Below are 16,831 nucleotides of genomic sequence, written 5' to 3'. Positions count from 1 at the left end.
AAGATTTATTGGAAGAAGAATCCAGAAATTACTTCAATAAGATAGCTAGATACAGATACAACTTTGGAAATAAACCAGGGAAATCCCTAGCAAGATTACTGAGGAAGAAAAAATCAAAAAATTACATAGAAAAAATTAAAAACAGTAAAAACGAAACAGTAAACCCAACTACAGAAATAGCTAAAGCGTTCCATGCCTTCTATAGTACACTATATAACGTCCGGAAGGAAGAAACCTCAAAAACAAGGCAGGAAAGAATAATAAATATCCAAAAATATATTGAGGAAGCAAACCTGCCCAAGATCCCAGAAGATAAATTGGAACTTCTTGAAGCGCCAATTACTGAAAATGAAATAAGAGAAGCATTAAAAACCACTCAAAATGGAAGGAGTCCAGGTCCGGATGGATACACAATAAAGTACTATAAAAGATTTAAAGAAATATTAATACCAAAAATGCAAGAATATCTGAATAAAATAGGGAAGGAAGAACTAAGAGAAGAATCTCTAATGGCATATATAACGGTCATACCGAAAGAAGGGAAAGATCAAACCCTATGCTCTAGTTATAGGCCAATCGCGTTGTTAAATACAGATACAAAATTATTCGCGAAAATTTTGGCAACGAGATTAAAAGATTTATCAAAAATGTGGATCCATCCGGACCAGACTGGATTCGTTCCAGGTCGAGAAGGTAAGGATAATGTTATACGCACCTTGCTACTCCTACAAAAAACAACAAAACATGAGGCCCCCTCCATCCTATTATCAATTGATGCCGAAAAGGCTTTTGATAGGGTAGATTGGGACTTCATGAAAGAAACCATAAAAAGTTTAGGGATTGGGCTAAGAATGAGGCAATGGATAGAAGCATTATATAACAACCCCACGGCAAAAATTAAAATAAACGGAAGCGTATCAGAGAAATTTGGAATGAGTAATGGGACAAGACAGGGGTGTCCCCTGTCACCCCTATTGTTCGTATTAACCCTGGAACCATTACTGGCAAAAATTAGACAAAATGTAGACATAAAAGGTGTGAAGGTAAATCAAGAAGAACACAAAGTCGCAGCATACGCTGACGACTTGCTATTCATAGTCACAAATCCAAGGATTACTCTCCCAAATATTCAAAAGGAGCTAAAAGATTATGGAAAGTTGTCAAACTTTAAAATAAATCCAATAAAATCAGAGATTCTGAATATAAGGTTAAATACTCAGGAAGAACAAAGTATAAAAACACACTTCCCATATACGTGGACAAAAGAAAAATTAAAATACTTAGGGATATATTTAACACCTCAAACTGAAAAATTATACCAAGCTAATTATATGCCGTTACTGAACGAAATTAAAACAGAAATAAGAAAGAAATCAAATGGTCAAATCTCATGGATTGGAAGAAACAATGTTGTTAAGATGTTTATCTTGCCAAAAATCTTATATACCTTCTCTCTATTGCCAATAAACATCCCCGCAATTTTTTTTAGGGTAATTAGAACCTTACTGACAAAGTATATTTGGCAGTGGAAAAAACCCAGAGTACAGTACAAGACCCTGACAAGAAGCAAAGCACAGGGAGGATTAGCCACCCCAGACATAGAGAGGTATTATAAGGCGGTAATTATTTCACGAATGGTGGACTGGACAAAAATAGAAAGGAGAGAAAAAAGATGGGTAGAGATAGAATGTGCACAAAATAATAATCAGCTACACAAAACAATTTGGATTCCACCAAAATATAGGGAAACACAGGGAGCACACGAATTGACAAAGGTAGTTTATAAAATATGGGATGGAATAAATAAACAACTGAAATGGGAATACAACTCACCAATGATAGCATTAAATGGCACTAAATACTTCCCACCCGGGGAGGAAGAACAGGGAGGAAATTGGATAGGGAACACTCAATTAAAAGATATTTTACACAAAGGGCACATAAAAACACTTCAGAAATTAAAACAAGAAAATAATAATATAAAAATAGATAATTGGAGATATCTCCAGCTGAAACATTTTGTCAGCTCATTACCACAGCCGATTAGGTCGGAAAAAAATCTTAACAATATCGAGAAACTGAGCTACTCTCCTATGCAAAGGCATGGAGTGTCTCAGATTTACAAAATGCTGACGGAATGGCACAGTATGGAAAAACCTCCATATATAGGAAAATGGGAGAAAGAAATAGGAACACATTTGCAAGGACAGGAGCTTGGGACTGTACTAGGGATGGCTGGATCCACAGCCATAGATCTTAGCACTACAGAATTAAATTATAAATGTCTATATAGGTGGTACATCACCCCAGAAGTGATAAATAAATACCAACCAGGCAAGACAGATAAATGCTGGCGGGATTGCGGCAACATAGGCACAATTTATCATTTATTTTGGGATTGTCCCAAAATAAGAGATTTTTGGCTAGAGGTAAGACAACTGATTGAAGATATCACCGAAATAAAAGTGCCGGACGATCCATGGGCATGCCTATTTCATAAAACAACAATACCTTTAAAAAAATATAAAATGACTCTGGTCCCAACCATGCTGAATACAGCAAAAGGAACCATACCAAAAAAGTGGAGAGAAAAGGAGAGCCCGAAAATAAAGGAATGGTGTAAAAAGATAAATAATAAATATAATATGGAATACCTATGTAATACACAAGAGGAGATTCCAAGAAATATGAAAAGAAAATGGGGGAAATGGAAAGAATTTAAAAAATCAACTAAATATATTGAATTAAACAATTAAGCATATCTACCACGGGGAGGCATTCTAGTGTGAAACGGCTGGCAAGAAGGGGAGGAATCCTGGGAGGAAGGGGGAGGGTGGGAAGGGAAAAATGTATGAAATTTAATGTATATTTTTTTTTTTTTTCTTCTTTTTTGTGTGCCTTTTTGATGCATAATTTAACTATGTAACTTGCGAATTTAAATCAAATTGGTGGAACTCTGTTATATTGAGATTTTATATGCAAATAAAAAATAAAGTTAAAAAAAAAAAAAAAGTCCTTTATACTCCGCAACGCTGTAATTCTCTGTGAAGTTCAATGCATCATGTTTCTTGCAGATAAAGAATTACCGGTGGCAGTAATGGCTGCAGCTGTAATCGGGAGTTTTGTGGTCATCGTCATCTCTGCTGTTCTTATCTGGAAATGTAAAAAAAGAAAAACCATGTCACAACAAGAAATATCTACAGCAGGTAATTAGATTTCATCCATGGCGCCAGTCTGACCATACAAAGCCCAATGGGCTCCTATCAGTATGTAGGCGAGAAAATACTGTAACAGAGTCTATGTCTATGTAGTGACATCAAACTGACAGAGACACTCAAATCCTCTCCCCCAAATCCTCCCTCCTAGTACAAATGACCCACCCCCAAATGTCCCCTTTTAGTACAAATCCTCCCCCATTCCCCCCCCCCCTCCTAGTACAAATCCTCTCCCTCAATCCCCCCTCCTAGTACAAATCCTCTTCCTCAATCCCCCCTCCTAGTACAAACCCTCTCCTCCAAATTCCCCCTCCTAGTAAGAATTTTCTGCCCCTGATTCATGTACCTTTTTTTATTAATAAAATGTTCAACTTTTTACATTATGTGTAACAATTGCCCTTAAAATCCCAATTTAGAGGAGAAAATTCTTGTATTTGTAATTTTCTGGCCCTAACCCCCCCCCCCCTCTTAGTATAAATGCTCCCCCTAAATATCCCCTCCTAGTACAAATCCTCCCTCTCCCCAAATACCTGTTCCTAGTGCTCGCTGCGTGCTCGGATAAGGGTCTGGTATGGATTTTGGGAGGACCCCACACTGGTTTTTTTTTTTAATTTTTCCCTGGGTTTCTCCTTAAAATCCATACTAGACCCAAAGGGCCTGGGATAGGTTGAGGGGGGACCCCATGCCGCTTTTTTTTTTCTTTCTTTTTTTTTTTTTTAAATAGCGGGTGCTGGCAATTGCAACTGTGAGTCAATTTTAATGCGATTTACCTCATTTTTTTTCTTTAGAAATGTCATTTTTGCTGCAGCAGGTTCTATACATGCTACAGATGCACCACTTTACAGGCAGAATGAGGAGACCCCCCAGGCACTATATTTAAAGGAATTTTACATTTTTATTGTATCACTTTAAGTGGGGTTCCCACGTCTTTTTTTTTAATGCATTTTGCCGTGGGATTCCCCTTACAATCCATACCAGTCATGAAGGGCCTGGTTTTGATTGGGGTGGGCATGCACTTTTTTTAAAAAAAAGTTTGTATGGAAGATGAGTGATAGGATCTATATCTGGATACATGGTGAGTGATCCATGGTGAGGGATGGATTGAGGGGGGACCCCACGCCGTTTTTTTCTTTCTTTAATTTTTTAGCCGGGTGCTGGCAATTGCAACTGTGAGTCAACTTAAATGTGATTTACCTCATTTTATTCATTAGAAATTTCATTTTTGCTGCAGCAGGTTCTATACATGCTACAGATGCACCACTTTACAGGCAGAATGAGGGGGCCCCCAGGCACTATATTTAAAGGAAATTTTTCATTTTTATTGTATCACTTTATTTGGGGTTCCAACGTCTTCTGTTTTTTTTACATTGTGGCATGAGGTTCCCCTTACAATCCATACCAGTCCTGAAGGCCCTGGTATTGATTGGGGGGGCAGGCCCTTTTTTTAAAAAAAGGTTTGTATTGTCGTCATTAGTTCATTTGCATTTTAGCTGTCAGTGTAGATGTCCGCTGACAGCTGATGTGTTATCAGCCTGCTACTTAAAGAGGAAGTAAACTCATCAATTTTTTTTTTCTTCCCTGCAAAGTAAATGCATATTGTGCTAGTATGCATCGCATACTAGCACATTATGTGACACTTACCTCCAACGAAGCCCGCGATGTCCCCGCTGCTGGCCGCATTCATGTTCACCCGTCTTCTTCAGGTTTGCGGACTTCGGCAGTATTACTGGCCGGAGCCGCGTGACACCACTACCGCGCATGCGCGCAGGAGCCGCCAGTATTGGCACTGGGCTCTGAAGAAACGGCACGGGCGGCCGTTTCTTCAGAGCATATGCGCGGATGACGGCATTGGCTGCATGCACTGCAAATATCTCCTAAGCGGTGCAAGTTTAGGTGATATTTACAGCACCTATAGGTAAGCCTTAATGTAGGCTTACCTATAGGTAAAAGTCAATAAAGTGAAATGAAAATTCATGAAAACGAAACCTAACTAAACAAATTCCGAAACCAAACTAAACAAATTCCGAAACCAGACTAAACAAATCCCGAAACCAAACTAAACAAATTCCGAAACTAAACTAAACAAATTTCGAAACCAAACTAAGCAAATTCCGAAACCAAACTAAACAAATTCCGAAACCAAACTAAACAAATTCTGAAACCAAACTAAACAAATTGCGAAACTAAAGTAAACAAATTCCGAAACTAAACTAAATAAATTCCGAAACCAAACTAAACAAATTCCGAAACTAAACTAAACAAATTTCGAAACCAAACTAAATAAATTCCGAAACTAAACTAAACAAATTCCGAAACTAAACTAAACAAATTCCAAAACCAAACTAAACAAATTCCGAAACCAAACTAAACAATTTCCGAAACTAAACAAAACAAATTCCGAAACCAAACTAAACAAATTCCGAAACCAAACTAAACAAATTCCGAAACCAAACTAAACAAATTCCGAAACTAAACTAAACAAATTCCGAAACCAAACTAAACAAATTCCGAAACCAAACTAACCAAATTCCGAAACTAAACAAAATTAGTAACATAAATCTATGAAAATCTATCTGAAACAAAATAATAATTATTTATTAATATTTCACATGGCACTTTTATCAGTGCAGAAGGATCATCATACTTAAAGAAAGCCACTGATTAACACGGTTAATTACATTTTTGATGCCGTCCTTTGCCTATTAAACTATATTGTTTCATGAAATGGTTGTCTTTCTTTAAACATCTTCACTATTTATTGGGGGCTCCCTGGGGGTTCATCCGGGATGTGTTCTTTACTAATGTCTCCTGGTGGTGTGTGTGTATAAATATATACATATATATATAATATATTTATTTATTTTTTATTTCAAACTTCTATCAAAAACCTATATATATATATATATATATATATATATATATATATATATATATATATATATGTATATATATATATATATATATATATATATATATATATATATATATATATACAGTACACTCAAGCTTTTATTTAATGAAAAAAGAGAATTTCAATTTCAATGTGAGTAAGAAAAACTTCAATCTGGGTGTTTTTTTTTTTACCCATATGCCACACATGTAAATGGTATACTGTATATGAAAAATAGCAAATTATTACATCTCAAAAATGAATTAAAAAAAATGTACAAAACCATAAAAGTCAGACAGTTCAGTTCTCTAGTCTTTACATCTCAACGTTCTTTAGACAACAGTTTGATATTGATTATTTACTAACGGTAGGTGCAACCAACGATGGATTACTTTGATGCCATTGTAATTTTATGAATTTTTTTTTATTATGAAATCACCTGGTTTTTTTTGTCCTCCAGGAAAAACCACCGACCCCAATCCACAAGATGTCTGCTACACCTACCTAGATTTAAGTAAGCTTCCCAAAGGTTAGTAGTCATCATCATATTTTGTGACAGTGCTGTGTTTGTTGAAACCTATCTATGTAAATATCTAAATGTTGCTTCTCCAGATAAAAGGGGACACTTAGAATGAGTTATGTCCATCATTTATAAATGGATTAAGGAGATGTATACCTGATATCTCATACAGGGCTTGCTGTCATCATAATAAGCTTATTTTATGCTTATGAATATAATTAATTGAACTTTACTTATATTAGCTCAAATGATTAAAGTGATTGTAAAAGTATTTATTTATTTTTTTAACCACTTTAAGCCCCAGAGGATTTGGCTGCTCAATGACCAGGCCCTATTTTGCGATTCGGCACTGTGTGATTTTACCGGACAATTGCGCGGTCGTGCGACTCTGTAACCAAATTAAATTGACGTCCTTTTTTTTCCACAAACAGAGCTTTCTTTTGGTGGTATTTGATCACCTGTGCGATTTTTATTTTTTGCGCTATAAACAAAAAAAGAGCGACAATTTTGAAAAAATAACAATATTTTTCAAATTTTTTATATGAAATTCTCAAAAAAAAAAAAGTAAAAATCAAAATTTTTTAACATTTTAGGCCAATTTGTTTTCTGCTACATATTGTTGGTAAAAAAAAAAAAAAATCACAATAAGCGTATTTTGATTGGGAAAGATTTATGTCATTTTTATTGTTTTTTTTATACTAGTAATGGCGACGATCTGCGATTTTTTGTGGGACTGCGACATTGCGGCAGACAGATCGGACCCCTGACTGACATTTTTGACACTTTTGGGGGTACCAGTGACATTATTACAGTAATCAGTGCTAAAAATATGCACTGTTACTGTAAAAATGACACTTGCAGGGAAGGGGTTAACTGTACTGGTGATCAAGGGGTTAAATGTGTCCCTAGGGGCGTGATTCTAACTGTCAGGGGGCGTGGCTTGTGAAGCAATCACAGAAACATACGATCCTACATAGCAGGATCGCATAGCCTCTGTCATTACTTCAGGGAGTAACATCTGTTTACATCAACATCTTTCCCCCTCTCCTGAGGGAGATTGCGAGTGGCTGGTGGCCATCTGAGCCACCGGTCACACGCGTGGACTAGGCAGGGAACAAGCAGGGCGGGAGCGTCCTCGCCTCCTATAGGCTCGTGGGCGAGCGACGTACCCCTACGTCCCTTTGCCTGTAATTGCTGACTGCCGCAGTTTATAGTCGTGAGGCGGTCGGCAAGTGGTTAAAAATAACAAACATCTCTATACTTACCTGCTTTCTGCAATGAAATTGCACAGAGCAGCCTCCAACCTCCTCTTTTCGGGTGCCTTGTTGGCGCTTCTGGCATGTTCGCACCCGAGCCCCGCTGCTGCGTCCATCGACCCAGCCCCGTCCCCCCGGTCCCTCATCACCCGCTTTGATTGACAACACCGGGAGCCAATTGTTCCCGGTGCCCCAGCAAAGCCAGTAAGACCCAAGATCCATTCAATGCATTAAGATTAAAAAACCTTTTATGTGCAGCAACCCCCCCCCCCCTCAGCCCCCCTAATACTTACCTGAGCCCCCTCTAGATCTAGCAGTTGCAGCGGTGTCTCGGCTGTCCGGGTTTGGGTTAGGGTTGCTGTCAATCAAAATCAGTCAGCCAATAAGAAGAAAAAGGAGGCGGGCCGGGCCGCGGCTCTGTTTCTGAATGGACACATAGAGCTGTGACTCGGCTCGGGTGCGCCCATAGCATGCTGCTTGCTGTGGGGACAATTAACAGGGGGGAGGGGCCAGGAGCAGCAAAGGGGGGGGTACCCTCCCGCTCCTTGTAATGACAGTCGGGCGGCTTCTCAGCCTCATCGGTTGTCATTACAAGACAGCCGACTGTCGGCTATGGACGCCGATACCGGGTTGATGCCTCTAGCTGCAGGCATAACTCCAGTACAGCACTTTCCCGAAATATCGGCAATATCGTTAACCTCAGGGGCCAATTCCAATATATCAGGGAAAGTGCAGATCGGCCCTCGATATATCGGCTTTGCGATAATCAGTCGATCCCTAAATAAAACCACTTTAATCAGCACAGGACTGTGATTGCAAAGTTCATTTTTAGATCTATAATAACCACCACACTGTAGCCAAGTGCCAGGCAACGGCCTCCCTTTTCCTGAGCCTCCAGCCAGTTGCAGATCGCTTAACCTCCCACAGTGCCTCCCAGTTCACATTACATCCCCCAATCTCCCATAGTGCCCACAGTTCCCAAGGCTCCCTTAGAGCCCTAAACCTCCACAATGACCCCAGCGCTCCCCCACAGTCTGCTTCAGAGCCTCCTGCTCACCATAGTGCCCTCAACCTCCAACAGTGTCCCACATTGCCCCTCAGCTTCCTCCAAAAGCTTTACAGGGCCACCAAGTCTGTTGCAGGGTCTCTTAAATTCCTCTATAACCTTCACCCCCCCCCCCATAATGACACCAGTCCCACCAGAGCCTTCCAGCATTTCAATACATAGTTTGCATTACCATACTTTTGTTGTGTGAGTACAAACTTTATTCTTTACTGTTGGGGCATGAAAGGTTTTGGAAGAATTTTCCATACCTTGGTCTCAAAAAGGTTGAGGACCACTGCTTCACACCATCTTTGGCAAGAAGTACATATCAAAGTGTTACGTTGTTATTTAATATAGTAATTACTGTTCATTGTTTTCTTGTTCCCTTTATAGGTACTAGAGTTAAACATGTAAGTATCCAACATATTCATTTTTTGTAGAACTATTGTGTTGTGTTTTATATATATATATATATATATATATATATACAGGGCTTTTTTTCAGTGGGAACGCGGGGGAATGCAGTTCCGCCACCGGCTGGAAGAGATCTACTGTTGCTGGAGATTCCATTGATGATTGCTGCTGGGAAATCTGTTGTTGCTGCTGGGGGTCTTTTGTTGCTGGAGGGGGGTCTATTGCTGCTGGTTGCGGGGGATCTATTTTATTGCTTTTCTTGTTATCATTACCAAATTCCATACATTACACTACAAAATGATACTTGGCCCTATATTCTCCAAAGGGGCAGTACTGGAAGCCTGGAAGCAAGGTAGGGGGTTGGAATCAAGGGTCAGTGCTCGGAGGTGGGTAGGGGGCGGAGACACAAAGTGACTTAGAACGGGGGAGTTCCTGCACCTATTCTCTGAGAAAAAAAGCCCTGTATACTGTATACATATATTTATATATATATATATATATATATATATATAGTTTCGTTAGCATCTGTTTGTTTGTATTAGAAGCAGACATCAGGTTACTTTAAATGCTTGAGAGGACACTTCTCAAACAAATGCCTTGGAAACATTTACACAAGCTGTCCTCTAAAACAATGAGAACATGAGAACATAGATATCATTGTTGAATGTTGGGCTAATATCATTTGGTAGATAAATGCTTCTGTTCTGTTGTTCTTTTTTTTTTTTTTTAATAACAAACATGTCATACTTACCGGCTCTGTGTAATGGTTTTGCACAGAGGACCCCTGATCCTCCTCTTCTTGGGTTCCCCGCCGGCGCTCCTGGCCCCTCCCTCCTGCCTAGTGCCCCCAGCTTGCTATGGGGGTATCAATGGTGGAGAGCAATTGGCTTCTGCTGCTTTCTCAGCCATGAAGAAAGAAGAGACCCAGGAGAGCTGCTGACAGACTATCTAAAGCACTGCATGGCACCTTTTAGCCTGACTCATTGAATAGCCCCTTAAATGCTAAATGGGCACTTGTTGTTCATAAGACAATTCAGCAGAGGAGGGCACGGAGGAGGGGATAGAGCTGACAAATCTCGTCCCATCAGCTCCACTAGCTGCATGAAGACGTGGAGGCACAACAAGCTGCAGAACTGAGCCCTGTCCTGAATGCTTCCAAGTTGCAATTGCAGAGTTACTCAGTGTGCTGTGAACTAAATATATTGTCTCTGACCATGCATGTCAGCAGTAACGTGGACCTTGTAGCTGACTGCATTGCCCAACGATGCCACAATATTGCCTTCCACGTGGTGGTATAGAGCTGGAATGGCCTATTTGAAAAGAATGAGTCAGAAACCTGTCATTGTGGTACAGCACATTCTGCAAAATCACAGAAGGGGGGCAGAATCCACCAGACGGAAAGGCAGAATCTGTCAAGCCAGCATCTTTGACAAGCTTGAATATAAACGCTAGGCATGTGTGTGGCAGTGACTCTAATTTTTTTTTTTTATGTGCAGCAAATGGGGCAGAGAAGTTTGCATGCTATAGACTACAGCCGGTGGTGTGCTACTGGCAGATGTGCTGCAAGGACCTGGGACACCCTGCACTATACCATCATCCCTGTCAGTGGAGGCTGCTGGGAGGTCATGAGCAGGGCCGCTGATAGGCGGGGACCACCAGCCCTCTTGTAGGGGGCCCACACAGAGAGGGGGATTAGTGATGGACAACAAATACAGAAATCTTCCTCCAGCACCTGAATCTGATTTGTCCCTCTCCCTGCTATCAGCTTTTATCTGTTGAGAAAGAGACAGTTGTCCCTCACTAATCCCCCTCCCTTGTGTGGGCCCCCTACCAGTACTTATCTCTGCTCAGGAATTCATTTGTAAATTGTAACTTTGTTTCTCTCTCTCTGTCTCTCTGATCACTGAGCTCCAACTGCCCAGCCTGTATATTTTTCTCATCTCATTTTCTTTTTTATTTAACATAGTTTTTTTTTTTTAGATTTAGGCCCTGTTTACACTGGGGCGACGCTACTTGCCGGGGCGACCTCATAGGTCGCGGCGCGCTGCTCGCACCGCGACCTCGGAGTGGCCGGCACAGACTTCATAACATTAAAGTCTATGAAGGTCGCTCCGGGTCGCCCCAAAGAAGCTCCGGACCCTTTTTCAAAGTCGGAGCGACTTGTGTCGCTCCTATTAGAACGGGTCCGCAGCTTCTCTATGGAAGGCGACCTACGGCGACCTGTCAGGCTACCAGGTCGCCTGACAGGTCGCCCCAGTGTGAACGGGGGCTTAGCAGGAATTATGCGAGTTATGTTATATTTGTGTCTGATAACAGAGATTTTGTTGTAATTTTAGCTAAATATATCTTTAAATATTTTCTTGGGGGGGGGGGGGCCCTGCCAGGTAGTCTGTACGGGGCCCCACGATTTCTAACAGCAGCCCTGGCCATGAGTAGTGATGAGCCAAACATACCCCTGTTCGGTTCGCACAGAACACCGCGAACATCGGAAAAGTTTGCCGAACTCGAACTTTCGAACTCCATTGAAGTCTATGGGAATTCGAACTTCTAAAATCAAAAGAACTAATTTTAAAGCCTTAAATGCAAATTTTACCCCCAAAAAGGGTATGGAGACCTGGGTAATGCCCTAAAGAACATATATCAATGAAAAAAAAAAAGCATTTTTAAAGGAGCTGCGATTTTAATCATATTTAAAGTGAAACAATAAAAATGAAAAATTTCTTTAAATATTGTGCCTGGGGGGTCCCCGCAATGTGCCTGTAAAGTTTTGGACCTGTGGCATGGATATACCTTTCTACAGCAAAAAAATAAATTTCTAAAGGGAAATATATAAACTTGCATTTAAACTAACCCTAACCCTAACTCTAACCCTAACCCTAACTCTAACCGTAACTAACCCTAGCTCTAGCCCTAACTCTAACCCTAACCCTAACTCTAACCCTAACTCTAGCCCTAACTCTAGCCCTAACTCTAACCCTAACCCTAACCCTAACCCTAACTCTAACCCTAACCCTAACTCTAACCGTAACTAACCCTAACTCTAGCCCTAACTCTAACCCTAACCCTAACTCTAACCCTAACCCTAACTCTAACCGTAACTCTAACCCTAACTCTAGCCCTAACCCTAACCCTAACTCTAACCCTAACTCTAACCGTAACTCTAACCCTAACTCTAGGACTAACTCTAACCCTAACCCTAACCCTAACTCTAACCCTAACTCTAACCGTAACTCTAACCCTAACTCTAGCCCTTACTCTAACCCTAACCCTAACTCTAACCCTAACCCTAACTCTAACCCTAACGTTAAGCCTAACCCCTAACTTAACTAAAAGCCCAGCCCAGTGGGGCCACATGTTTGCATACGGTAGGTGTGAGTGCATTATATCTTATCACCCCTCCCAATTCTCTTCTGTGAACCCTGTAAGCCTTCAATATACATTATTATAGTGATAGACAGACAGACACTGGTAGATGATGGAATTGTAAATACAGTATAGCAGTTCTCCTATAACAATAATCCAGTTATATGACCTGTTTTAACTATTTCCAGGACAATCTGACTGTTACATACGCTACTGTGACCAATACAAATATCTAAGAAAGGACAGCGGACCCGGAATGGATGATACCAAACTCTGCACATTTCCATATATGATATTGGTGGTTCCTGTGAAGTTGGCCAATCCAGAAAAAAAAAAAAAAACACCTCTATCAATGATTATATAAAACAAAAATTAAATGACCACCCTTTAAATTCAGAGCTTTTAGCCAAGTGCCGGCTATATCGCTTTTGCCATCATGGAACATTACTTAATAAAGATTACGCTGAGCTTTGTGTCCTCTAGTGCCCTGCCTGGGGATTATGTCACCATTTCCTAATTGCAGAAAGAGAGAGAGAGACCATTAGTGAAAGCAGAGGATTGTGGGATTTGTAGTCCGGAATGCCAGGATTTCAATGGACCTGCTGCAAACTACAAGTTCCAGCTGGCTGGAGAGAGGAGGAATTCTGGGTGAGGAGATAAATAGAATGCCTCATGGAGGGGCTCGCTCTCTTGGGATACACCGGCCTACAGTTGCAGAGCAGGGACCAGTCCACTTCTGTGGATGTGAGCGGGCACTAGGCTTGGACGGAGTGGAGTACTTTCTTTTAATGAGCCCTATTCCTGAAGGCAGACCCCCAGCTACCTGGCTTCCATCAGTGGTGTGGCTATCTGGGGCCACTTTCATCTACACCAACGTTGAATCCCTAAGTTGTCAGGTGACCAGTCGGGCATCTCTTATTTGACTGCAGGTCCTACAAGAGCCAGTTCTGGACATCCCCCACCCAAGAGCGTTGATAGCTCCAGGAGTGGTGAGCAGGCAGAAGCTCACAATAACATTATATTCAGAGACACTGCATGCAGACACCTTTACCCTTTCCTTCCTGCACCCAAGGCTTTCCCTAGGAGACACCTTGCTTGATACATCCAAGTTACTGGTCGCCATTGCACGGCATCATCTTGGGTCCCTTCATAGCTAGCTGAAGATCTTGGACACCTTACATCAAGGACTCCTCCCCTCCCGAAAGGGCTTATAAAACCTGCTCATCTAAAAGGGGAACTCTTATTCAGGTTTCACATATTGCACTTTTCACATATTGTGTTGTAATATATTTTGTCTACTATACTATTTGGCCCATGGCATCGTGGAGCTGCTTGACAAAAAGTATTTCTTCTCCCTCTTATGCCTTGGGTCATAGGTTGGTCATTACTGACTGGTTTATTGCCATTTCATTGTATATGCTCTACGATTCTGTTTAATGCTAAAGTTTGCAGTTTGAGGAATATTTACATTTACATTCTTCTTTCCTTGGTTGATTGAAGAACATCTAGTAAAATACCTATTTGCCATTTCTATTGTTTCTCTGGTGTCTTTTGCAAGTGTTTTTTCTCTTTGAATCATGTCAGAACCCAGGGTGCCAGAGGTGCTGTGAGGGTGGCAAGGTCAGGGCAAACTTTGGGGACTAGACATGTGCAAAACGGAAAAATGTGTTTTGTTTAGGATAGATTTGTTATGTTACTAATTTCGTACCACTAAAACTAGGGGCTACCTACAGCGCTTAATGTGAAATGCTAAATAAATGCAGTTGATAACAATATCATAAAAATTCCGGTTTGTGTTCCACTCACTCCCGTGATGTCACTACGTGCGTTCTACCTTACACGTTTCGTCAGTGCGTTGACGTCTTCAGAGATCCCTCTGAAGGGATGTAGGTAGCCCCTAGTTTTAGTGGCTTATCATTCAATTTCACATATTTACTTGTCCTCAGCTGCTGCAATTTTCACTTTAACAAATAATCACTGTTTAATTAGTCCCACTGTGGTGCGGGGGATATACCTCAGGTATATTTATTGACACTTATTTCGTACCATTGATTCGTTTTGGAATTAGTTGATTTTGGTTAAATTTCGTTTCATTTAATAATTTTTGAACTAATTCCAAATTTTTGGAAGGATTTGAATTCAGGTTGGTCAAAAAAATGATCGACCAGTTCCAATCCTGTGTAAAGAAAAGCTGGTTGTTAAGGAGCAGGCTGGAAAGCCGGCCGCCAAGCCCTTAACAACTGATGACTCATTAGCTGTCAGCAGGGTTCCCCGCTGACAGCTGAAATGTAAACAAATAAATGGCAGCAATAGAAAATTCAGAAAAAAATAGCATGGGGTCCCCCCAATCCATACCAGGCCCTTTGATTCTGGTCAGGTCTTTTTTCCTCAAACAAAAGGTGCAGGAACTCAACGATGACCCCCCCCCCCCCAAAAAAAAACCCCTCCCAAAACTGGTCAAAATTTCAGTGGGGGTGGTCTTAAAGGAGCATCAAATACCAGGAGTGCACTATGTACAGAGTGCAGAGTTCAGGGGTGCACTACACACAGAGTGCAGAGTTCAGGGGTGGGCTACACACAGAGTGCAGAGTTCAGGGGTGCGCTACACGCAGAGTGCAGAGTTCATTCTTCTTCCACAGCTGCTTAGTTCTGCATCCACCATCCACATCTCACTTTTACCCCTCTTCTTCTCTAGTACCTCCTCTCACACTGTAGATGGCGTCACCTCTCTCACTTGTAGGGAGATCATTTCCAGTGGGGTTGCCAGCATTCGCATTGCACCCCAGGCACCAGCATCTCCTTTGTCCCCATACTGCGCTTGGAAAACCCAGGAAGCCAGACCTCTGTGTTTATGAGTGATAGTGGTGTGCAGGGAACAGAGGGCCTGAGCCAAAGGTGGTGGAACTGAGTTCCACCAAGTTCCAGCTGAAAAAAAGCCCTGATTCTGGTATAGATTATAAGGGGAGCCTGCAAAATCCATACCAGACCCTTATCCGAAAATTAGAAGACAACCATCTCACAGGGGAGCAATCCTGGTGCTGTGGGTGCTGGCCTCGGCTCGCCACTGCTGCAGCAGTAGAAATGAAGGAGAAATTGGACGCACACCACCAGCTGCTAGGAAGATGAATCCTTTATTAACCTACGTCAAAGGTACACAGGATACAGAGATACAGACCCTTATCCGAGCATGCAGACCAGCAATCCAGGAAAGAGGGGATGAGCGAGCGCCCCCCCCCCCTCCTGAACCATACGAGGCCACATGCCCTCAACATGGGGGGACAAGGGCCTCTTCCCCAGAACCGTGGGCAGTGGTTCTGGGGGTCTGTGGGCGGGGGGCTTATCGGAATTTAGTAAAGGCACAACATACGTTTTTGACCATTCCTTTATTAAAAATCAAGAATAAAATACAGTGTCCCCTGATGTAGATCTATCGTCATTCACGGCGCCCGCTGCATCGACAGACCCGAAAAAAGAAACAAAATCTTTTGTCTGGTCGAAGACTTCCTCCCCTTCCTTACCTGCATAAGGGCTTGGTATGGATTTTGGGGGGGACCCCACACAATTTTTTTTTACTTTTGGCATGGAGTTCCCCTTAAAATCTATACCAGACCAGAAGGGCCTGGTATGAATTGGGGGGGGGGGCCCCCACACTTTTTTTTTCTGATTGTTCTATTGCCGGCATTCTATTGTTTACCTTCAGCTCTCAGTGTGGAAACTGCCGGATGATGAGTTACCGGTTGTTAAGAAAGTGGCGGCCAGCTTCCCGGCTCGCTCCTTAACAAACAGCTATTCTTCACACAGAATTCGAATGGGTCAATCATTTTAAGATCGATCTGAATTAGAATCATTCCGAAAATTTGAAACTTGTTAGAAAACAAATATACAAAATTAAACTAATTTTCAACATCCGAATCTCTGAATAACCAAAAATGAATCTGAATTTATATTCCGAAATGAATTGCACATGTCCAGAACTTTTTTTAGGGGGGGTGGGGCATCATTTTAAGGTCACCCATGCTCCGCCCATTTTTGCCACCATAGATCCCCTTTAGAGCAGGCTAGGCCAGGGTCCCCATAGATCCCCCTTTAGAGTAGGCCAGGCTAGGGTCCCCGATAGATCCCCATTTA

General features: G+C 41.5%; 1 protein-coding gene across 1 annotated transcript in view; it reads left to right on the top strand.

The window, feature by feature from the left end:
• LOC309569901 (high affinity immunoglobulin gamma Fc receptor I-like) overlaps nucleotides 1-16,529 on the top strand; it is a gene marked incomplete at both ends in the record, with an annotated part of 31,175 nt that extends 14,646 nt beyond the window's left edge. The window contains 4 exons of the mRNA XM_082275892.1: nucleotides 3,075-3,206; nucleotides 6,566-6,634; nucleotides 9,320-9,336; nucleotides 16,404-16,529. Coding sequence (XP_082132018.1) covers nucleotides 3,075-3,206; nucleotides 6,566-6,634; nucleotides 9,320-9,336; nucleotides 16,404-16,529 — 344 coding nt within the window. The remainder of the gene's footprint in view (nucleotides 1-3,074; nucleotides 3,207-6,565; nucleotides 6,635-9,319; nucleotides 9,337-16,403) is intronic.
• Nucleotides 16,530-16,831: the final 302 nt, after the last annotated feature.

Source organism: Pelophylax lessonae (assembly GCF_965119305.1).
Source record: "Pelophylax lessonae genome assembly, chromosome: 13".
NCBI classification, from domain to species: Eukaryota; Metazoa; Chordata; class Amphibia; order Anura; family Ranidae; genus Pelophylax; species Pelophylax lessonae.
The sequence above is the reverse complement of the archived record's forward strand: the minus strand, read 5'-3'. Positions and strand labels throughout refer to the sequence as shown.